Source organism: Ylistrum balloti, unplaced genomic scaffold (assembly GCF_031769215.1).
Source record: "Ylistrum balloti isolate Yb309-2 unplaced genomic scaffold, AGI_CSIRO_Ybal_v1 Utg370320, whole genome shotgun sequence".
In the NCBI taxonomy this organism is placed as follows: Eukaryota; Metazoa; Mollusca; class Bivalvia; order Pectinida; family Pectinidae; genus Ylistrum; species Ylistrum balloti.
This window is the reverse complement of record NW_026782235.1, coordinates 540818-564623: the sequence shown is the minus strand read 5'-3', so window position 1 is coordinate 564623 and position 23806 is coordinate 540818. Positions and strand designations below refer to the sequence as shown.

At 38.1% G+C, this 23806-nt stretch overlaps 1 protein-coding gene across 1 annotated transcript in view; it reads right to left on the bottom strand.

Annotated features, from left to right (window-relative positions):
* Window positions 1-3143: 3143 nt before the first annotated feature.
* The window catches only part of LOC132553337 (uncharacterized), a 46378-nt gene continuing 25715 nt past the window's right edge, over window positions 3144-23806 (bottom strand). The window contains exons 26-38 of the mRNA XM_060217570.1: window positions 23630-23708; window positions 22485-22804; window positions 20628-22442; window positions 14223-20111; window positions 13574-13792; window positions 11701-11775; window positions 11155-11288; window positions 10338-10495; window positions 9538-9621; window positions 8632-8761; window positions 7675-7770; window positions 7396-7463; window positions 3144-6934 (exon numbers count right to left, since the gene is read on the bottom strand). Of these exons, the coding sequence (XP_060073553.1) occupies window positions 6829-6934; window positions 7396-7463; window positions 7675-7770; window positions 8632-8761; window positions 9538-9621; window positions 10338-10495; window positions 11155-11288; window positions 11701-11775; window positions 13574-13792; window positions 14223-20111; window positions 20628-22442; window positions 22485-22804; window positions 23630-23708 (9173 nt within the window). The 3' untranslated portion in view covers window positions 3144-6828. The remainder of the gene's footprint in view (window positions 6935-7395; window positions 7464-7674; window positions 7771-8631; window positions 8762-9537; window positions 9622-10337; window positions 10496-11154; window positions 11289-11700; window positions 11776-13573; window positions 13793-14222; window positions 20112-20627; window positions 22443-22484; window positions 22805-23629; window positions 23709-23806) is intronic.

Below are 23806 nucleotides of genomic sequence, written 5' to 3'. Positions count from 1 at the left end.
TTGCTGACCGCTTGCTTCAGTAACGCCGGTGAAAATCAGCTGTTTTCTTGGCTATAAATAGGTCACTTTATATGCAAATCATATGCTCTGGAGAGTACGGGACACGAAAGGGTTACTAAATAATATTTCAATTCCGACATGCATTAAACAGCAGTACATGTAAGGGTTTGGAACGTATGTCTCGGTCACAATGGAATTGGAATCAGCTAAGTTATATATTAATGACCGAATCGTGCTATACACAATGACTTTTAATTAGATACGCACTCTGTCGAAAATGAATTCCATTAAATCCGCACTGGTTGACCTCATGTGATCATGGATTTGACAGTGAGGCGTAGTGTAAAATGTGGATGTCAGAACTGGTTCAAACCAGATTGGTTGTGCAGTTGTGGCCGCAGTGATGTTACTGCGAGTTTCCATTACCGGTTAAAATCGCCCTCTATTTTCGTCACACTGTGTATAATCTGTAAACACCATGTATATGCACTGTAGTATGAAAGATAAAAATTGTATGGCTCAGCTTTAAACTGACATCCGTCTCTATCAGTGCGGCGTTACATCACCACTGTTAATTTTCATAAGATACAAAAAGGATAAAATCATAAAAGGTAATATTTATAGTAAATATTTTTTTTTTGAAAATTCAACAAGCTATCGTTAACCCATTTGTACACGAGTGTTGTCGCTGAAGTTTCCATGACGTTATTCATAACGTATTGGGCCGAATTTCTAATGTAATTTCAGAACATTCAATTAATTAAAACAACAATATATAATTGATAATTAAAATATTTGTTATTTAATTCTTATGTATACGGTGATATAGTAACCTAATCTCAATATCCGAGAATCTCCAAAACGTTTCAATAGATACGAACCACGAATTTTTTTTTAACGTTTTCCGACAAAACCTTGCCTGCCAGGTAATAATCACGGTGGAAAAAAATTTAATCATTTTTCATGCGCATTATTAACTCATGGATGGAAGTTTGGAATTAACTTTTCTTTTGTGGCAAAAAATGGCTTTATATGTGAAGGACTAACGGGGGAGGGGCAATCCGATGCCACATGTAAAAATTCACGCGCACTTGTTTACATTGAAATTATCACGAATGTTCAAGAATGGACTGAAGGAAAGTTGCAAACACCTCTAGAAAGCATTCCACTAGAAGAAAAGTCCTAGTTCGACTGTCGCGATACTGGATTATCCAAACGAACCGAAAGTTCAACCGTCTTCGAAATTGATACAACAGTGTATCTGTTGTATTTAAGGGATAGTTTACCAGAAACTATGATTTTACGACTCAAACTCAAAGTGAGATAGAAAAAAAAAAAAAAACAGCGTGGACGCTTTTCAAAACTTTCACATATTTACTTAGAGGTGAGAGGACCAGCAACTGACATATGTAAACTATACTTTCCTCTTCTTTTCTATTTGACTGATCATACACATTGCGTATACATAATGTCATCGACCGGCCTAAAACGTCGTGGCCTTGGTTTTAATCAAACTGAAGCACTTCCGCTGTTGCTAGGCAGCACAGTCACTGGAGGTCAAACATATATGTTAAAAACAATTCCTGTCACCTTTTACCCGCGATCTTCTGTTGGGAGACACTCTTCTCAGGACGTCGACCTTTTAACCTCATTAACCCTGTCGTGACCTTCATCGAATGGCCAAAATGTTTTCATCTCTAAACATTAAATGAAGATGGTAGGATCCTATATTATTTAATCCTAATATTTTTGGGTCTAATTTTCATATCTTTTTTCAAGCTGTTTTTTTAATACATTTTTTGTTATATGCCGTTTTAGACAGGGACTTGGCAGAAATTTCCAGCACACGGTCAATTTATATAAATTTCTGTATCTATATATAAAAGGACCGTGGGTTGGGGGTCTTTGTGCCAAGTCCCTGTGGTTTTAGAAGATAAAAGAAGGGCTCTTTGCTTCTTAACAAATGCATCACATCACTTCGCGCAAAATTTACAGATATTTTCGGATTAAAACCTACAAAATTATCACTGCAGTTGAAATAAGACACAGTCCGCCCGCATCACAAACCTCAGAACATCATAATCACCGGGCCTCGATACTATCTTCAGTTGAACTCGTCGTTTTAATGTGAAATGAAGTCCCAATAAACATTATATTACGTAAGTGAGTTTTATGATATCTTCTTCAGGGAAAAAATCACTTCATACCATACAAACGTAAGATACAACTAGTATTTGACTCACACTCAAATGATATAAACATTTCTAGATTTATTTCAGTCACTCGTGTGACCTTAATGCACTCAATATGTAGCCTCATTTTCAATTAACTTTTCTTTTTATCTATTATAGTCTTTGTTGATATTTGAAGATATTTTCAGTTAGGAAGGAAGTTAAGATGGCTACACACTGTCAAGATGGGCTCAGGTCGATTAGATCCTTTGAATGTTATTCCTGATATCGCCGAAAAGAGATCTTATTGTGGACAGTGATAATTACATTAATATTTCATGCATTCAAGTCGTGGGTCGCAAGCAAAAAAATTTTATTCGCTAAAAGACACAGGAAGTTTGATGATGAATATTGGGTAAAAAATTGTGCTTATAGGAAACAAAGATTCTTTTATGTGAATCACTACTACATTCCACAAGTATAGCAGAGAGAAAGAGAGATAGAGAGAGAGAGGGAAAGACACACCACACACAGAGAGAAAGAGAGATAGATAGAGAGAGAGAGAGAGAGAGAGAGAGAGAGAGAGAGGAGAGGAGAGAGAGCGAGAGAGAGAAAGAGAGATAGAGAGAGAGAGAGAGAGAGAGAGAGGGGGGGGGGGAAGACATATCACACAGAGAGAGAGGGAGAGGGGGGTGAGACGCATCACACAGAGAGAGACAGGGAGGGAGTGAGAAAAAGACACATATCACACAGAGAGACAGAGAGGGGGAGGGAGGGAGGGAACGAGAGAGAGAAACTGAGAGAGAGAGAGAGAGAAAGACACACACCACAGAGAGACAGAGAGTAGGAAAGAGAGAGAGGGAGGGAGAGATACATATCAATTGCACCTTTTCCCCACCCTTTTTGTATTGTTTTGTTTGTTTTTGCAATCGATTTTCCTCTTCAATTAAAACAAAACAGAAGTACAATCAATTATAAGAGATATTTCTATTTCTCACAGTAATATTTATATCATAACCAATAGAGCTAAAACAAGACAAACTGTCACAAGTATCACTGAGTTGTCTCCCTTGGCTATTTACACGCACAGATATATATATATACATATATACACACAATACATGTCTATTGAGACAGAATTACAAGCCCAGGATTTTTGTACAAAACATGGTAATTAAAAACATACTTAAATATATTCTAACTAACAAGTTGAACTATTTCTTAATCTAAACAACTTTATCACAAACATCCAGAAAATGAAATTCAGACAGAGCATGGAATTATAAAAAAAAAATTAAATTTTACGTTGTTTCTTGTCATTTGACATTATCCTTTCCCTCAATATACTGTCACCAAAGATCTATGTCTTATTCAATAAATAATTGTTTAATTTTCAAGAAGAACAGCTAATCAATTATCAAACATGTAAAAATAAATACAAGTGAAAGTTAGAAAATCAACATTGTACCCTGTAACACCTTAGGGGATTCCCCTCGAGGAATGGGCATATGTCAGTGTAGACTATACTGTTTTGAACACAAGCTATAGTTGGGTGATATTTTATTGCATTGTTCACGGCTATAATGGTCAAACCATATTATATACAGCGACTAGTCAGAACGGTTTTTTACAAATATTTACATCAGGTCGAGAACAATATCAACGGAAAAAATCTGAATGTAAGACTGAAAAAAAAGATAATAGAAAGTTATTAATAAAAAACAAACTAAATGTCCTTTGATGACGAAAAAAACATTATTATTCTTAGGCATGTATATCTAGATCATTTACAAAGGGAAGTAACTCTAATAAAAAAAATACACTCGTTTCAGTATTCCTTATATCAAAATTTGTCTGTCTTTACATTAAAATTTGTCGGTCTTAAAACCTGTATTACAATGAGACATTAGGCAGACAGAAACCCCCACATCTATATCCTTATTCCTGATCAAGAAAAACTTCTGATACCAAGTAAAGGCCAAGAGATGAATATATTTGTTTCAAGGTATACTCTTCAAATTTTGAAAAGGAGATTCATATTAGACCACACGATAGCCTCTTTCCTATGTAATTTCTCTGGCAACACAATAAAATATGAAACAGGCTATAGGTTTAAAGACATAAGCAAACAATATAACATTTCAAAACAGAGAATATTCAGTGACTGCACAAAGGTATAACAGAATTGATAGTAAACAAATCTATTTTTCATTTGGCCTTATTTCTTGAAATACACAAATATTAAACAGAATGATGTATAATAGGTTCTGGCTCAGCACACAATTCCTTCACATGAAATAGCTGCCTCTGTACAAGGAACCTGGCCAGTTCAAAAAGTTTAAGTTTTAATCAATCTTATTATTTTTTTTTTAATTTGGTCTTGTGTGTCCTGTCTGGCCAATTTTGTAGTAGAATGATGAGAAATACTGTATCTCAATGAACATATCAAGAAAACTTAAGGAAATGGAGCAAGATATGAAGTATAACATTATCAAAACAGTTACCATAAATTGCCATTATAACAGTGTTACAAAAAAAATTGTCATTTGGATAAAAACATCGTTCAAAATCAACAATACCGATTTTCGTCAATGTCGTAATTAAATTGCACATTCAAGCGAAGTTTTTTTCATGCTTGTAAGTTATATGATTGTGTAATAATTTGTAATAAACTTCTTTGGAAGTTGGTTCCATATACAAAGTATATGACTCACAAAAATGTGACTAAATAGAATATTGAAAGTCAATCTAACTTAATACACATTCCTTCTTTTTTAATCACCGAGTGAAATTCTCAAAAGATTTGCGCACCAAATTCCATCTACTCTTATAATGCCACAGCTGCTCAATGCACATCATAAAACTTACAGAAAAAAAAAAACTTTTTCATAATCTCACTGCTTTAGTTCATAGATCAATAATCAACATCACTTTGTCTAGTTCCTTTTCCTTTTATACGCACACGAGATAAAATATCACAGACAAGAATGCGTCTCACGCAGTAAAGGTCGAGTTCAACTCCACCATCTCCTTCTGAAAACCACAGGTCAAAGTTCATCACCTTGGTACATCATCCCAACAATGCTGTAACATATTGACTAGAGGTCAAATCTAGAATCATTCACTTACTATTAAGTCTGTTGACGATATTGATGTACAAAGTGTGTAAGAATCATCATGGGAGTTCTTAGGAGTTGTTGAACATACAGGACTTTGATGTGATAGAAACAGCCCCCAGATTAGGGACGTCAATTTTGTCCACAAACCCACAGGTTACCTCTTTTTATGGTGAAACATGCTAACCAGAATATTTATATCTTTAATGGCTTTCCTCAGATGACACGTTTGGGAGTTTTGGTTGATCTGTACATATTATTTCTAGGTCCTTGGTTCAGTATTTGTAACACAATTTTTTGTCCACTGTCAAACAGTATCTTTGTCTTGTATCTGTATTTTTAGGTAGTTTTGGTACTTTTAACACCTTTTTCCATTGTAGATGTCATCAGTTCAGATAATTGTGACACCGTTTTGTCCACAGGTACATGGTATTTTGACTTTCTCAGTTAAAGTATTCGCGACCCAGTTTTGTCCACAGGTACATGGTATTTTGACTTTCTCAGTTAAGGTATTTGTGATCCAGTTTTTGTCCACAGGTACATGGTATTTTGACTTCCTCAGTTAAGGTATTTGCGATCCAGTTTTTGTCCACAGGTACATGGTATTTTGACTTTCTCAGTTAAGGTATTTGTGATCCAGTTTTTGTCCACAGGTACATTGTATTTTGACTTTCTCAGTTAAAGTATTCGCGACCCAGCTTTTGTCCCCAGGTACCTGGTATTTTGACTTCTTCAATTAAGGTATTTGTGATCCAGTTTTTGTCCACAGGTACATGGTATTTTGACTTCTTCAATTCAGGTATTTGTGATCCAGTTTTTGTCCACAGGTACATGGTATTTTGACTTCTTCAATTAAGGTATTTGTGATCCAGTTTTTGTCCACAGGTACATGGTATTTTGACTTCTTCAATTAAGGTATTTGTGATCCAGTTTTTGTCCACAGGTACATGGTATTTTGACTTCTTCAATTCAGGTATTTGTGATCCAGTTTTTGTCCACAGGTACATGGTATTTTGACTTCTTCAATTAAGGTATTTGTGATCCAGTTTTTGTCCTCAGGTACATGGTATTTTGACTTCTTCAATTAAGGTATTTGTGATCCAGTTTTTGTCCTCAGGTACATGGTATTTTGACTTCTTCAATTAAGGTATTTGTGATCCAGTTTTTGTCCTCAGGTACATGGTATTTTGACTTCTTCAATTAAGGTATTTGCGATCCAGTTTTGTCCACAGGTGCATGGTATTTTGACTTCCTCAGTTAAGGTATTTGCGATCCAGTTTTGTCCACAGGTGCATGGTATTTTGACTTCCTCAGTTAAGGTATTTGCGATCCAGTTTTGTCCACAGGTACATGGTATTTTGACTTCTTCAGTTAAGGTATTTGCGATCCAGTTTTGTCCCCAGGTACCTGGTATTTTGACTTCTTCAGTTAAGGTATTTGCGATCCAGTTTTTGTCCACAGGTGCATGGTATTTTGACTTCCTCAGTTAAGGTATTTGCGATCCAGTTTTTGTTCCACAGGTACATGGTATTTTGACTTCCTCAGTTTAGATATTTGCGACACCGTTTTTGTCCACAGGTACATGGTATTTTGACTTCCTCTATTGGAAACTTGTAGTCATAAGTCAATTCCTCACTCCGTTTTATCCTGAAAAATATGATACGAAAACAAATTTTTAGAATCTTGATTTTTCTGAACTGATTCCATTCTCCGTTTCACTAGGACTGCGAATAGCTCTTTGATTACAAGTCAGTACCCTTATATTTACAGTAAAACTGTATATATTCCTAGAGACCAAATTCCGCGGTTTTTCAACAATGCTCATTTTGAGGATAAACCTTGTTCATGAAATCCACTAGTACTGTAAGTCCTGTGTATCACTTTGTAGATATAGAAATTCACAGATACAAAATTTACCACAAAATCAACCAAAATAAATAACCTCGAAAATTAATGACTTCATAGTAACATAAATTACTGATACAATATTTTTGAAAAATTTTTCATTTACTGACAAATTTATTTGAATCAAATTCAATTCTTACAAGTAAACATAACAAATGTAACAAGAACTTGCTACCAAAGATTTCTGAACTTCTAACACTTACGCTCGACTCGCAAAAATGACGATGTGTTTCTTGCCGTCCACCTGAATAACCTTGGAGTAACAGTTAGGCTGAAACAGATAAGAGAAATGTACAGAGTTTTCCAAAACATGGCAGGATTATACTCAATGAAACTATTAAGCAAATTCAGCTCACATTCTCCAGCCTTCCGTCGCCCTCTGAAAACAAATGATATTTAAAAGTCAACTTGAAATTTTAAAACTTGGCAAATCAAGAAAATTTAAAATTCTCTCAAAAAACACTGCGTTGTAAATGCCTTACCTCACATGAGTGATTGATGAAGCGAGCTGCACTGCCTCGCATTGTGGCATCCACAACGTCTACGTCATCGATACGGAACATATAACATCCAATGCCCTGAAAACAGAGATCACACATTTCACTATACTGGTAATACCAACCTAAATCCTGAAAATTTTTAAAATGAACAAATATATTCTTTTTCAAACTCAAATTTCATAAAAAAGAATTGGCATAGAACCAAATTTAAACATTATCTTGTGGTTAGTAAGTATATAATGAATAGATTTTCATAGATCACAACTAAATTTACTTTTTGTGTGTGAGTGCCTGTTGACTACTTACCGTCTCCTACAATTCATTTGTGAGTGTACATATGCTTATGTATAAATTTTGTCTATTTTACGACAATTGTGAAACAAGTTATTTCAACTTATACTATTCACTCTTGTTGGTTGGGATGTAAATGCAACGGGTCTTATTACAGGAGGAAACTACAGTATGCAGGGAAAACCAACATGGTCATTCAGATAATCCCTTACTCTCTCACATCTGTTCTGAGAGTCAAACATCAGACAGCTAGATGAAAGAGCACTACCACTGTACTACCCTAACAGCTCGGCTGGTCATTTGAAGGTATCCATTTAGCCTTTGAAATGTCACATATCAATTTTCTAACTGGAAGTGATATATGAAAGTTCAGAACTTACCTGAATAAATATATTTATCATTATTTTGTCAACAATGGTCTTGTATGATCAATAAATTTCTCTGAAAAATTTTGTCTTAACTGAGAGTTTTTCAGCAAAATTCTGTCTAACTTGAGAGTTTCAAAAAAATTCTGTCTATCTTGAGAGTTTCTCAGCAAAATCCTGTCTAACTTTAGAGTTTCAGCAAAATTATTAAAGCTGTGACATACAGCCATTAAAATCCGTCCTTATATTAGTGACATGACAATAAAACAATTATTAGGTTTACCTTGCTCTCGTAGTACTTCTCCCTCTTATCCGTGAGAGATGATCGTATAACCTCTCCAGCGTACTCAATAATCATTTCTCCTCCATCAATATTCCTCTTACAGAATAGGCCTCGGCCGTGTATGGAGGATCTACAAAATCAGACCATTCAGTAGTAATCAGATCCTCATTAATATTAATAAAATACTGTTTAGGTGTTTAATTTCATGGTTGTCCCTCTCAAGAATTAAGAAAGAGTTTTAAAGAAATGTATTCAGTAAGAAACTAAATGTTCTTGTTTCTATTTAAGCCAATATCTGATCAGATGATGAACTGGATATAATACTAAAACATAATGGTAAATTTTCTGATCAATATTTACTTGTATACACAAGTAAATATCAACACCCCCCCCCCCCCCACCCCCGCCCCCCGGTGTGTTGATATTTACCTGTATACACCCACAGCCTCCCCTGAGTGTTGATATTTACCTGTATACAAACACAGCCTCCCCTGTGTATTGATATTTACCTGTATACACCCACAGCCTCCCCTGTGTATTGATATTTACCTGTACACACCCACAGCCTCCCTGTGTATTGATATTTACCTGTACACACCCACAGCCTCCCGTGTGTATTGATATTTACCAGTACACACCCACAGCCTTCGCTGTGTATTGATATTTACCTGTATACACCCACAGCCTCCCGTGTGTATTGATATTTACCTGTACACACCCACAGCCTCTTTGTGTATTGATATTTACCTGTAGACACCCACAGCCTCCCGTGTGTATTGATATTTACCTGTAGACACCCACAGCCTCTTTGTGTATTGATATTTACCTGTAGACACCCACAGCCTCCCCTGTGTATTGATATTTACCTGTACACACCCACAGCCTCCCCTGTGTATTGATATTTACCTGTAGACACCCACAGCCTCCCGTGCGTGTTCCTTGAGTTTTCTGAATCTCATTGCCATAGGCAGGTCCATGCTGGTGGCTCGTCTATAACAATGAAAATAACAAGACTTGTGAATTACAACAGTCCTTATCACCTTCTATAAATCATTTTGACAAGTTTTGGAGGGAAAAACACTGTAATTTTTTAATTACAAAATTAATATCCTCAAACAGCATTATTTGGGAATTGCCAAGTCTTGTTTTTAACAGCGTCTGTGTGAGCAAGTCAAACTACAGAGCAGAATACAACGATATTATTTGACAAAGTACCTCCTACACAAAAAGTTTTCTTACAGCCAAGAAGCTATATCATGGTGTGGTAAGAATTTTTCAACTTTTTAACACATTAACAAGTATACATCTGTGCAAATCATTTTGAATTTTAATAATACTGCAAGATTGTTTACATGGTTCAAAACTAGTTTTATCGAAAACTTAAAGTCAAAAGGATGCTGTTTTTCTTGCCTCTTTCTCTTGATTAACATCCATTAAACTTAATTTAACTTATTAAACAATGAAATAAATAAAGAAATCAACATTAACATGTGATGCAGTTCTTCAAATACGACATCACATTCCATAACCTTATGTTCTTCAACTATGACTTTCATATTACACCACATCACAACTTCTAACCTGCATCTAGTATGTGTCAATTGTGACCTTTGTCTGACCTTGATGAAACCTTGTAACCTTGAAACAGACATTATGAAAGAAACAAAAATTTCAGAATCAAATGACCTTTTGACCTTGGTACTGACCTCTGAGACTTAAGATTCATTTCTACATCGCTCTTGCCAGCAAGGACAGGGTCTGGTTTACGTCGATACGTTGACATGAGGAAGCTGAACATATCAAATGGTTTGCGTCCATGGTAACCCTCGGTCCGGATACAGCCTGTGGGATTCTCCGGTGGTTCCTAAAACAGGACAATAATGATAACAGTGGATGTTTGGTTTGATTCTTCTTGTGTAAATCCTTCAATCAGCACATTCTCTGCTGCTTGGATGTCTGTTTCAGAATAAGTTCTGATACACATGTCAATTCTAGTTCACATACAAATTTATCAAAGTCACAATTCTGATACACATGTCAATTCTAGTTCACATACAAATTTATCAAAGTCACAATTCTGATACACATATCAATTCTAGTTCACATACAAGTTTATCAAAGTCACAATTCTGATACATATATCAATTCTAGTTCACATACAAGTTTATCAAAGTCACAATTCTGATACCCATGTCACTTCCAGTTCACATACAAATTTATCAAAGTCACTTTTGAGGGATCTCTTTGTTTATCATTATTGAGAATTTGCCATGCAGCAAAGACTTGTGACTGATTCAATAAATCAAACTTTACACATGCTTCATTTAAAATGCCCTACCTCTGTTGGGATATTTACATAATTCTAAAGTTAAACAATTTCATTAAAAAAATAATTCAACCTGCAATTGTGAGATATATGGGACTGAATTCACAAAATATAAATAAAAAAATGTTTAATATCAAAAAGAATGAAAAAAGTGACAGACAGTTGCTAAGCTGACTCCGAGTGTTTGAGAGACCTACCTCTTCCTCAGGCGACAGGTCATAATGATGATAGAGAGTCTCGTAGTTACGGAAATGTTGTATGCCATACAGCTGTTCTATAAGGTAGCGCAAAGAGTTGTGGTTCACACCAAACATTGTTGCTCCATCCATATCTTAAACAAAGTTTAACATTTCTATATTCATCTGTCCACGCCCCACGTCTCAAAAAACAATACACGATATGATCAAAGATTATAACTAGAATCAGAAAACTTGAATATCAAACCATCTAGCTTTCGAACACATATCTCATCTGGTTTTTCTCCAAAAATAAAAAGTAAATTTTTTGAGGCACTAATGAAAACTTAAAATAATTTTTTGATTTACGTTTTACATGTGAACAAAATTCTGAAGGGTGTCTGCAAGACCATTTAGCGGCACAAATATTTCACAAAAAACAATGGGTCTAGGATAGATATTGAGGTTTGTAATGTAAGCTCAGATAAAATGAGTGCATGGAGGTCACAGAAATACCCCACAGATGCATGCAGGATTTTTGATGGACACAAGAATGTAAACACCTACTCTGAAAGGAAAGCTGTTTCATGCGAGCAGCCACTCGTGCATCTTGGACTTTTTCTGCAATCTGTCTCCACACCTCTGTGAAATAATTGGTGTAAATCTTTATATATGCATGAAAGTGTCTCAATATCAATAGAAAACAATTGTGATTGATAGTATGATAAATGCCATCCAGTGAGGGCCCATTAAATGCCCTCCAGAGGGGACTGATTAAATGCCATCCAGTGCGGGCCCCATTAAATGCCATCCAGTGAGGGCCCCATTAAATGCCATCCAGTGGTGACCTATTAAATGCCATCCAGTTAGGGTCCATTAAATACCATCAAGTGAGGGCCCATTTAATGCGATACAGTGGGGATGCCTTAAATGCCACCCAGTGAGGACCCATTAAATGCCATCCAGTTAGGGTCCATTAAATACCATCAAGTGAGGGCCCATTAAATGCCATAGAGTGGGGATGCCTTAAATGCCTTCCAGTGAGGACCCATTAAATACTATCAAGTGGGGCCTAATTAAAGGTCATCCAGTGAAGGGCCTATCAAATGCAATACAGTGGAGGTGGGGACCCATTAAATGCCTTAAATGCCATCCAGTGGGGACCCATTAATTGCTATCAAGTGAGGGGCCCCATTAAATGCAATACATTGGGGGTGGGGGGGTTGCCTTAAATGTCTTCCAGTGAGGACCCATTAAATGTCATCCAGTGAGGGACTCATTAAATGCTATCAAGTGGGTCCCCGTTAAAGGTCATCCAGTGAGGGCCCCATTAAATGCCATCCAGTGAGGGCCCCATTAAATGCCACAGAATACAAATGGCTGTTTCATCAGATGGCACATAATGTTGATTGTGAACAGTGTATTTTTGTTCCAAGTCAGTAATTACTGGCATAGGACAGCACCATACATAGGATATATAACTATTACTTTTAAACTGTGCCGATATGACTTTTATGGACACTATAAATGACAGAACATTGCAAGCAAATATATTTATTGCATTTAGCAAGTCATCTATAACAACCATAAAAGCCATGCCATGACAGCTAACAACTCAAATAAACACATCAAAACAACTTGGATTCGAGACTATTACTTTGCAAAAAAACAAGTCACTTCGTTTTCTGATATGCAATGAAGCAGGAGCAATCCTAGGTCTTTAATGTTATGGGAGAATTGTAGGATTTTGGAGAAAGTGAAATGGATTTTCCTATATAATATAGCACATTCCGAGGATTTCAATGAGAATTTCTGAAAAAGTAAGGGTAAAATATCCTAAATCTTGTCCCAAAGAGATCCCTTATGAAGACGGTAATATTCTGAAGTGCATCTAACTCTGACATATTTCCAATTTACATTAATGAAAATCAAAAGTACCCAGAGATTCACTCTATGTCTCTTTCTATGGCAACAGTATAATGCATGTGACACTACAAAGACATGGCAGTTGAAACAAAAGGAACTTAACCAAAGTCAGGGAGCCAATCATAACTCCACAAGGTACAGGGAGCCAATCATGACTCCACAAGGTACAGGGAGCCAATCATGACTCCACAAGGTACAGGGAGCCAATCATGACTCACCAAGGTACAGGGAGCCAATCATAACTCCACAAGGTACAGGGAGCCAATCATAACTCCACAAGGTACAGGGAGCCAATCATTACTCACTAAGGTACAGGGAGCCAATCATAACTCCACAAGGTACAATCAATCATAGTGATAATAGCACAGATATGTGATACAGGATGTCTGTAACTGTTGTGGTAACTTTTTACCCTATTTAAAAGATCATCTTTAAAGTGAGGTCATTAGAACACAAAAACTGGACAAGATGCTTCTCCAATGAAGTTTTCATTGAAATTGGTCTAAATACACACCATCCATACTGTCTGCCCGACAGGAGAAGCCATCATCGCTGGAAATCTCAAAGACAAGATAGGACTCCTTTTTGCTACGAGCAACGTCACGTGATTGGCCTCGGCCATGTCCCTCATTGGCCCTAGAGTAAGGAGTGGCTACTACCTCCTCCTCAACAGCTGGCTGTGGCAGGGTGAGAAGATCTTTCTGGGCATGCAATATCGGATGACTCATTACTCCTACAATGTAAAATTAAAAACCGCCTAATTTTTGTAATCCTAAATTTTTCAGCAGTTTCATGGACATATGAATGTTTGCACTAAACTTAAAGTACCTATAAAATTAATCATTTTACAGTAAGCCTGTGAATATTTTTTGAGAAATCACCAGTTTGTTTCATTATTTATATTCCTGCCATATATCCACCCCAAACCTTTACCCAATATGCTCCTGCTAGTTCTCGGCTTATTGGAGAACATTGCTATTGAACACAAAATCAAAACTAGAACATGAAAACAACAACTGTAACTATGAAAACTTTTGTCTACAAAAGTTGTGAGAAGCTGAAACTGCAGATTCACAGGAATACAACATATGATGAGTTAGACAAAGTTTTAAGACACTTTAGAGATGTACAAGAATGCAGGGTTACATCATCAATATTTTTACCTGTAACGTGAGGGAGAGCTACACTCCTTGCTTTCAGTGGTGTCTTTCGTCTCCGTATTCCTTTCCTGATGGTATTCACCTTGCCTTTGTTTGGAAGGGTCGCTCTCTTGACCTTTATAGCTGTTGTAGGTGGGGGTCTACTTTTGTTAGTTTCAGCAACTGGTGAAATGTTGATGGAATCAGCCTTCTCTGTTTCACCTGGTGCAGTCAGGCCACGAAACACAATTTTCTTTTTCGGCGACATTTCATTATTATTTTTCACAAGTTTACGCATCAGTGCCTTTGCTAAAGCACCCTGAATCATCCCATTCTTCTCCATGGTAACAAGCATCTTTTTGCTCAAATTTGAATTTCCAGTGACCCGTTTTTTGTGAATTATATTTGGTTTGATCATCGGTTTCCTTACTTTCCCGTCTGTATTCTTGATGTAGGAGTGAAGGTTACCAACGGCTGTAAACTCCCTCTTTGAGAGCAATTTCTTGATAGCACTATTGCTGACTGAGGACACTTTACCTGTGGACATTATACTAGAGTTTGATGCCTGTGTGGAGGTAGTGACAGTGGGATATGCCGCTGCACCAAGACTGGAAGGCAGTGGGGCTTTGAGTAAAGAATGTAACATTTGGTTGTCCGTACTCTTAGGGATCAAAGACATTGGACTTGATGTGGACGACTGACCAGCCATAGTCAATGTGTTGGTGCTGATAGACATTTTATGTGTTGACACAGTGACGCTGTATGTTCCTGCCTGTAGGTTAGTAGAGCCTAAACGTGACAGCAGCTTGTCATGGTTGTTGAGCACTGATGGATCTGTTGTTACGGCAACTGGTTTACCATCCACAAATATTCGGACTAAGGTATTGGGAGTCTTTTTTTGTGTTTCCTCTCCCGTTATTACTGAAGGTTGTGGACTTGCAGAACTACCTCTGATGAGTTGAGGAGTTAGTTGAGAATTGTTAGGGGCTATCTGAGGGGAATGATACATCTGTGGAGTCACAGGCACCTGCTGAGGAATCATAACAGTTCCTGGCAAACTGGAAACTCCCTCCTGTGGCCTCATGCCTGCAACATGTGGAATGTTATAGCTTCCCATTGGAGGCCCCATCAAGACTGCCCTTTGACCTATTGGGGTTGGAGTTGAGGTCACCCCTATTACTGGCTGAGGTGAAGGAGCAATGTTAAATGGTTGAAACGATTGCTGGGGGATGCTCACTGTATTGGCTGCAATGTTAAATGGAGGTAACTGTGAGGAATGCAGGTTTTGTAGCTGTGGTATGTGAGATATTTCTCCCAGGTACTGAGGATTTACTGTAGGTTGTATCAGTTGAGCAACAGATGATCTTGGGGGCTGTGTGTGTACTTGTACCTGGGGGGATAACTGTGTTAACTGATTTGATGAATGTGTTGCCATGGGTATCTGCGGAGATAATTGTTGAAGTGGTTGAGGCGGTGACAGATGATAAGGAATATTACTTGGCACCTGGACAATGGTGCCAGCCAGATTGTTTTGGGTAGGTGTCACCACCTGGAAGCCAGTAGTCATTGCCGCGGGTGACAGCAGACGAGGATCACTGATGCTGGGGGTTACCATACGATACTGTGACCCAGATAACCCTTCCTGGGTCACATGCTGACTGGTGACACTTGATTGGTCAATTCCAGCCTCTTTGGTGTGTTGATTGATGTGAGATTTGATGTAATTTTGGATTGCCTCTCGTGAGTTGAGATTGCTTGGCAGAGTGAACTTAGGGACTGGCGCAATGTCTTGAACATTTCTTGTCTCAATCACGGGTTGTGATAATGACTTGACTGTATCAGTTGCAGATTTAACCTTTATGAGATCCTGTATCATTTTAACAGCACCATCCCTCTGAGCGGGGTCCCGTAACTTCTCTAGGATATTAGCAGGAAGTACTGGTAGTATACTCTTAATATCCTCCTTCCAGGTGTCTGCACCCTTAGGCCTGTGGATTCTCACTACCTGGTACCCAGGTTTTTCAGTTGAACTTACAGCCATCTTCTGCTGTAGGAGGTCGCGGATTGACACTGGGGTTGTTGGGTGAACCATGTTTTCACTGATTCCAGCACAGCTGGAGTTTTGATTCTGAGTTGTCCTCATGTTAGACTCGGAGCTAGCACGACGCATGCCACTAGAGACATGTCCTCCCTCCTCTGTCGGGACCTTAGATGTTGTTTTCTCGGAAGGACCTGTGGATGTTACGTTATCTAACGGTGGTGTGGTGACCTCCTGCTTGCCTATGTTAAAGCCAGCCCCTACCATAGTTATACAAGCTTTCTTACTGTAACTTTCTGTCTGTTCTGCTGTACTAGTTTTACACATAATATCTAATTGTGATAAAACTTCACATTTTTTGTCCTTTTCAACAGAACACAATTTCTCGGTGATATCGCTTGATTCTGTATTTTCCACTAATGATTGTTCTTTATCACTTGCTGTGGGTGTTTTTCCATCACTGTTGTTCGATTGTTGCCCATCGTTGCTGAGATTTTGTTCACATTCTGTCCTTTGCTGCTCCTTCTCCTGGTCTTCCTCATTCTCACTGTCTATCACAATAGCAGAGGAGGCACAGCTTCCTTCTTTAAGACAGTCACTGTTTTCCTCCCTAACTAATGTCTCAGAACACTCATCTATTTCTTGACTTGTTTCTGACAAATTTTCTTTAGAAGAGTTGTTCCCCTTGAATTCCTCACAATCTGCTTCAGAATCTTTATCTTGTCTAGCGATAAAGTGCTGTTTTCTCCTTGTGGCTGTGCCACTGTCCTCCTGACTTGAGGCATTATTTGACTTATCTCCCTTGCTTTCTTCACTTCCTATAGTAGAATCATTCACTTGCACTTCTGGTTTATCATTTTCATCTCTTTTGATTGGCTCCTTCCCTTGTATTTTCTTGTTTTTAAAGGGTCTGCCTCTCTTGCGTTTTATCTCGGGTGATAAGACAGGTTCTGATGTATCTCCAGTTAAGTCAGGTGTTGATCCACTTTCTCCTGTGTTACCTTTCTCATCTGGTGATGTAACAGATACATTACCATCACTTTCTTCAACATTTTCGATATTTCTTGGCGATTTTGATATCTTTGCAGGACGCCCACGTCTCCGAGTTGGAGAAACCTCTCCACACTGGCTGTTAAGCTCCTGGTGCTTGTTACTGTCAGTTGTAGCATCATCTTCCTGGCTGCATTTTCCTGAAGGCTTTGTTTTATTAGTTTCTTCTTTACATTCAATTTTAACAGAAATTGTCTTTTGTGGTCTGCCTCTTCCCCTTGGTGATACAACAAGGCCTCGTACAGGACGGCAAAGCTTGGGACTTTTCAATCCTCCAACTGACAACCGTTCTCTTTTTCTAGGTACAATATCCTCCTCATCAAACACTTTCTTCGGAGATATTTTTAATGAAGGACGTCCTCGCTTCCCAACAATATCTGCTTTTGTTGGAGTTAGATTTTTAAGTGGTGATCTTCTAACTCTAGTCTTCCCATTATCGTCTTCCTCTGATTCTGCCTTTGGACTTTTCAGAGGTGGTCGTCCTCTTTTGCGTATACCCTCTTGTATTGCTTTCTCTGACACAAGTTTCTCCTTGGTAGGGCTTTTTATAGCAACTGGAGACTTAAATTTCGGAGGTCGGCCCCTTTTTCCTTTTATTCCACTGATCTCTGGAGTACTTTTCACTCCTTCCTTCAGATTCCTGGTTGCCAAACCTGTCTTATTTTTCAACAAATGTCTTTTCTCAGTTTCCTGGTGATCTAGCAACACAACATCTGGCGACATTTTCGGTCTCCCTCTGCCTCTTTTGACGGGTGGTGTGCCTTCATCGGGACTCATACTATTGACGTGATTCGATGATATCAAATCCTTCGGATCATCAACGAGTGATCGTTTTGGCCGTCCACGTTTCTTGCTGGGCGATGCCTCTCTGTTTTGAAGTTCAACCCGTGCTCTCATTTCCCCAGCCATAGCTTTTCTTGCCTCCATAGTGTGCTCTCTTACAGAATATCTCCTCCTCCCATCCTTTGTTTCTTCTTCCTCCTCCTCCACTTTTTCCTCCTCCTCTTCTTCTTCCTCGTCACTTGTGCTGACCTCAAAGTCACAGGATTTCACATGAGTTTTAAAACTTTCTCGTGTGCGATAAAGTCTCTTACAAGTAGGACATTTAAATGGTCCTTTGGCTCCAGGTATACTCTTAGCGAGGCTTTCTGCCTTAATTTTCTGGGCAATTTCTTCATGGATGGGCAGCTTTTGTTCGCACAACCAGTCAAGTTCAGCTTTGACCGGACTGTCATCGGAGTGCCCAGAGTTTGACCGTCGGTGACGGAGGGGATATTTCTTCAGAGGTGAGGACTTACTGCTGAAATCTGGACTTTCTTCATTTCCTGTTGGAGTTCTGGCCAGTCCCAGGCCTTTGAGAATCTCAGTTTTCTCTTTTTCCAGTCTCTTCTCTTCCTCTGTATTGACTTTAACAGGTGTTTTTTTGATTGGAGATAAGTTGAACGTTGGTTTCACAGGCAGCTTGTCATCAGTTAAATTAGATGTGTCATTGCTATTCCCTTTCATTTCTTCAGACTGATTCTCTGTATCATCACCATCCTGTATTGGTTTAACAGACATATCTGGTACATGTAATGGCATTTCATCCACTTCATTTGCAACATTTGAAGAGTTGTCTCCCTTGAGTGTGGTAGAATCACTGTTTTCAGTAGAGACTTTTTTACCACAGTCTAAATCATCCACAGAAACATCTTGTGGGATGGGAGATTCAACTGATTTAGAATCATCAGTTTTGAGAGGTTGAAATTTTTCGGGGTTTTCATTGACTAATTCCCGAACAACCATATCCCATAAGTCAGTTGTTGGGCTTGTTCTTCTGCCTGGCTCAGGTGTTGCTACACAATCACCATCAACAACTACTCGGTGCCCAATAAGCTCATTTTTAGAATTGTAAATGGGCTCCACAAGCTGAGAATGTTTAGTCTGATCTGACTGTTCACTTTTCAGAGGATGATCTTCCACTGTCTCATTTGCTGGTGGACTGGATATTAGTATTCTATCACTGTCTTCAGGAGGATTATCTCCCTTTTTCATGTCATTTTCAACTGAACTCTCAAGTTCCTTCTTGCCAGATGGTGAGTTTGTAAAAATGTTTAAGTGAATCGTGCTGGCAATCATTCCATGTTCAGAGTTCTCGTAACCTGCATTAGACGTTGGTTCTTCTGTGACCTTTGAACTTGATAAATCTGCCCCATCACATGACCTTGACTTCTCCATCTCACCTTGACATTTTGACGTGACTTTTGTCTTTTTACTCTGTTTTGATTTCTGTTTTGATTTCTTCTGGTACTTTTTCTGCTCTACCGGCTTCTCTTCTATTGGACGAAGAAACCGTAGTGGTTCTCTGCGTACAATCTTCTGCGAATCATCCTCTGCTTTATCAGCTTTGCTGGAGTGGTTTTCTGTGGAGAAATTCGAGTTGTCTACTACCCTGGTATTATCTGAACCTGAAACTGCGTCTAGCTTGTTAGTCATCTCCACACCGTCATCATCTACGTCGTCACCTGTCAAATCGATGGCTGTGATTTCTACATCCTTTGAATTGTCATGGTTTTCTTTCACAGAGCCATGTTTGCTTTCCTTTATTTTTGCTCCCTCCATGAAACAGCCATTCAAGCCATCACCTTTGCCCGTGTCCTGACTGGGTGAGACTGACGTCACTTTGTTATCTTTATCCTTATTGGTTTGATCACTACCAGTTATGGTATCGGTCATTTCAATGTCTTCCACTCTGTCATGGTCCCTCCTTAATTTGTCAATTAATTTCTGATCTTCACCTGGTTTAACGTCTTGTGTAGATTGATACCGATTCTTCTTTTTCCCACCTAAAGAACGAAACAATATTCTAGTATGAGAAACATTTAAAATAGAATGCATGGTTTATCGCTTTTTACCAAGTTAACAGTTACGTACAAGTCAACAGACTGCAAAATAGTAAATTTGGTTTTCCCAATTCTAAGGAAAACACCATTATTTTTTCCAATTCTAAGGGCCCCAGGCCCCAGTCCCAAAATGGGGTGTGAGAGCCCTGACAACTGACTGCGTAAATTTGGTGACACAATATTAACTGGGTTAAGACTACATTTCTAAAACTATGTATGCAGGTTGTTTCCACAAACAAGGTATATTCTGTCAATGAACTACTTTATATGTGGAAAAAAATTACATGCATAATGTTAACAAGAACAAAGAATGATTTCTCTTGTCAATGTAAATTTCTCTCACCCATAAACTTCAACATCAGCAGAGCTTCAGATATTAATCTAAATTTTTCTCACATAATTTCTTATTTATGGATATCTTACTCTCAGGCATGGTGTAACTCCTAACCCTAACCTTACCTTTATGTCTCCCATCCTGTTTCTTGGTTGGTCCCACCTTTGGCTCCTCAATCAAGCCTTTGTCAGACACCGACTCTGTCATTCTTGTAGCAGGCTGATCTTCTGTCAAGCACTTGTCTGATACTGATTCAGTTAAAACTTCACCATGAACCATTTCATTTGTGTCCTTTTTAGACACTGATTTACCAGAGTGTTTTTCAGATACAGATTTTTTTATGTCCTTACAATCTGATCCAGATGAGGATTTTGGTATAAAACGTCCAGAAGTGCTACAAAGATACATGTCATCAGTCCACTTCACATCCAACTCCAGATTCGATTTGATTGCCTCTTGAGCTTCCCGTTTTCCTGTATTAATGTCAACAAGTATCACATCATCGACACCAGCTTCCATCTCTTCCAACGAATCATTGGTCAAATCAAGCGGGGTTATCTTCCCATGATCTTTGATTTTACTTCCTGTGACATGCATTGGTATATTTGTCTCTGTACCTGAATCCATCACATCACAGTCCTGGTCAGAAGCAGCAATGTAACCCTGAGGATCTGCAACATTCTCCTTTATCTCTCCAGATTGATCTACACAAACTTTCTTTGGGTCTTCTGAAATTGTCACCTTACCATCATTGGAATGGTCCACAGCAGATTCCATCTCACCAGAACAGTTTGACACTATTGTCTGCTTCAGATCATCAACAACCTTCTGTTCTGTAGAAATCTCTCTTTGTAACTCTGGAGTTTTCTCCCTTTGTTCATAAGAATAATCTGTTACCACAGTAGAATGTTCCATACCTGTTTCTGTTGCACCACCAAAATCTGATGTAGTAACCTGTCCTGAAGGATCTGATAATGTTCCTATTATATCATCTGCATTGGTTTCTAGTCCCTTCTTTTCTTCAATAAGTTGCAGAGCCTCACTTGTACCAGCATCGGTCATAAAACTATTTTCTTTTAGGCTTTCATTTCCTTCTGGATTGTCCTGTGATGAATTGTTTTTTTCCTCACAAGTTTCCTCCCCTTGTAATTGCAGAGTTTCCTCCCCTTCCTGCTGCTGAAGAGCTGCCTGTGCAATAGCAAGCACTTCTTCCTCAGTTAGTTCCCCACAGTCATCTGGTAGCACAATCACGGTCTCCTGAACGTTTTCAGTATTTACATCTCCCTCCTCAGCAATTGGTTCCAGGCTGGAATCAATGGCCATTCCTGATTGGTTCATGGACTCCTCAGCAGACACTGTAGAAATTGTGGCATTCCCATCTGATTCTGAATCTTTTGTATGATAGCTTCCTGTATCATCAAGAACCTCAGTGTCATTCTGCGGCAGAACACCAGGTGAACTGACCAGATAATCTCTTTCTACAGAATTTGATCTTGAACTTGACCTTGAAATAGGCAAGGGAGACGTCACAAATCGCTCTACAGATTTTGATCTCACATGTGGCAGAGGGGATGGCACAAATCTTTCAACAGAGTTTGACCTTGATGGCATCCTTTCAACTGAATTTGACCTTGCCCTTCCACGCAGTCCACCATGCGGAGGAGTCTTTTCACCATCCTTTCGGCCAATATTGCGAGCAGCAGCTTGGTTTAAACGATCAGCAATTTTTGTAAGGAAACCACTGAAGTTATTCTCATTGATAACATTAGGTGGCGCTTGTTTCACAACTGCTTTCTCAGGCACAGCAGCTTTTTTATATTTCTCAGGGTCTTTGATGTTGAGCAATTTTAGTGTTTTTGGAGACAACAAGGACAAATCCACTTTTGACGTTTTCTTTTTCACAAGGGGCCAGGAACTACTAAGCTTATCAGACTCAGAATCTTTCAATGTAGATGAGCTACCATTATAACTTGAACTAAGACCTTGACCCTGAATGCTGCTAGACTGGTAAACCACAGAACCATCTATTTCACAAGACTCTCCCGACAGATCGATAATGTCTGATTTAAGGCTGTTGTTATTCTTATTGTCAAGTGATTCAGTGACAGGGAAGAGATTCACTCCAGGAATATCTAGTGTGGATAGGGGTACAAAATCTGGGTGGTTTTCATCATGTATAATTGTCATATCCTTCAAAACAACCTTCATTGATTTGGGACTGTCTGGTTTAACCTCGACAATACGACAAGTATACACACAGCGACGACGAGCGTCCCTTGTGCTCCAAAACACTCGGGAAGAACTGCAAATAAACAAAAATAAATTTCACTTTTAAAAATAATTCTAGGACTATCACAAATCAGATTTCTAAAGTGGCACATCTTTCTTAATATTACTTTCATTCAAATTGTATTCTTGAGAAATTTCTGAAAAAAAAATCATCTCGTTATTCTAATCAATAACAATTCAGTCTTTGATCATTCTGTATCCAAGGTAACATTTACCTTTCAAAATATTAAATAAATTGCACTAAGCCATTTACTTCAAATAAACAAAACAGTATCTCGAAATTACCACATGGAAATGATCTGCATCATCTAAAACTTTCGACAACATTGAAAATCAAATCCTTCTCGACAATAAGAAAGATATCTTAGTCCAAAATGATTTCAAAAGAATCATAACTATACAGGCCAACACATATCTTTGAATTACAAGTATATATGTGATGAAAATGAAAGAAATTGTCTCATTTTGACTTCATTGATCAAAAGCAATCCATTTGCAGGGATGGCTTCACATTAAGTTGCATCATCATTAGCTTATCTTTTTTTAATTATATTGTAATGGTTTATATTTTAGCAGTTAAATCTTGTTGGTGCTTTTCACACTAAACATATTCTACATAAATTGCAATGTCTATATGCTGGTTATATGTAATTATTGTGGGTACACAAATTTATCATTTTGTAAAAAAGTGATTATGCTCGAACATTCAATTGTGCCAAATCAATTATGTTCTATTGAAAAGTCAGCAAGTTGCAATATCTTAAATATCTTTTCACCATCAGACTTTGCCTCTACTATATTCTATGCTTCAAATGCATACCAACTGTTTAATACATACCAGAAATCAGCAGGTGCTAAACAGTCTCTGTAGTCTGAGGAAGGGGTTAGTCTACCTAGAGACTCCACCGTACATGACCCTGTACAACAAAGGCCAACAAATATCACTTCACTGCATATAACGTAACAGGATATAACAATATATAATCTGCAATATATATACACAGACCTCAAATTT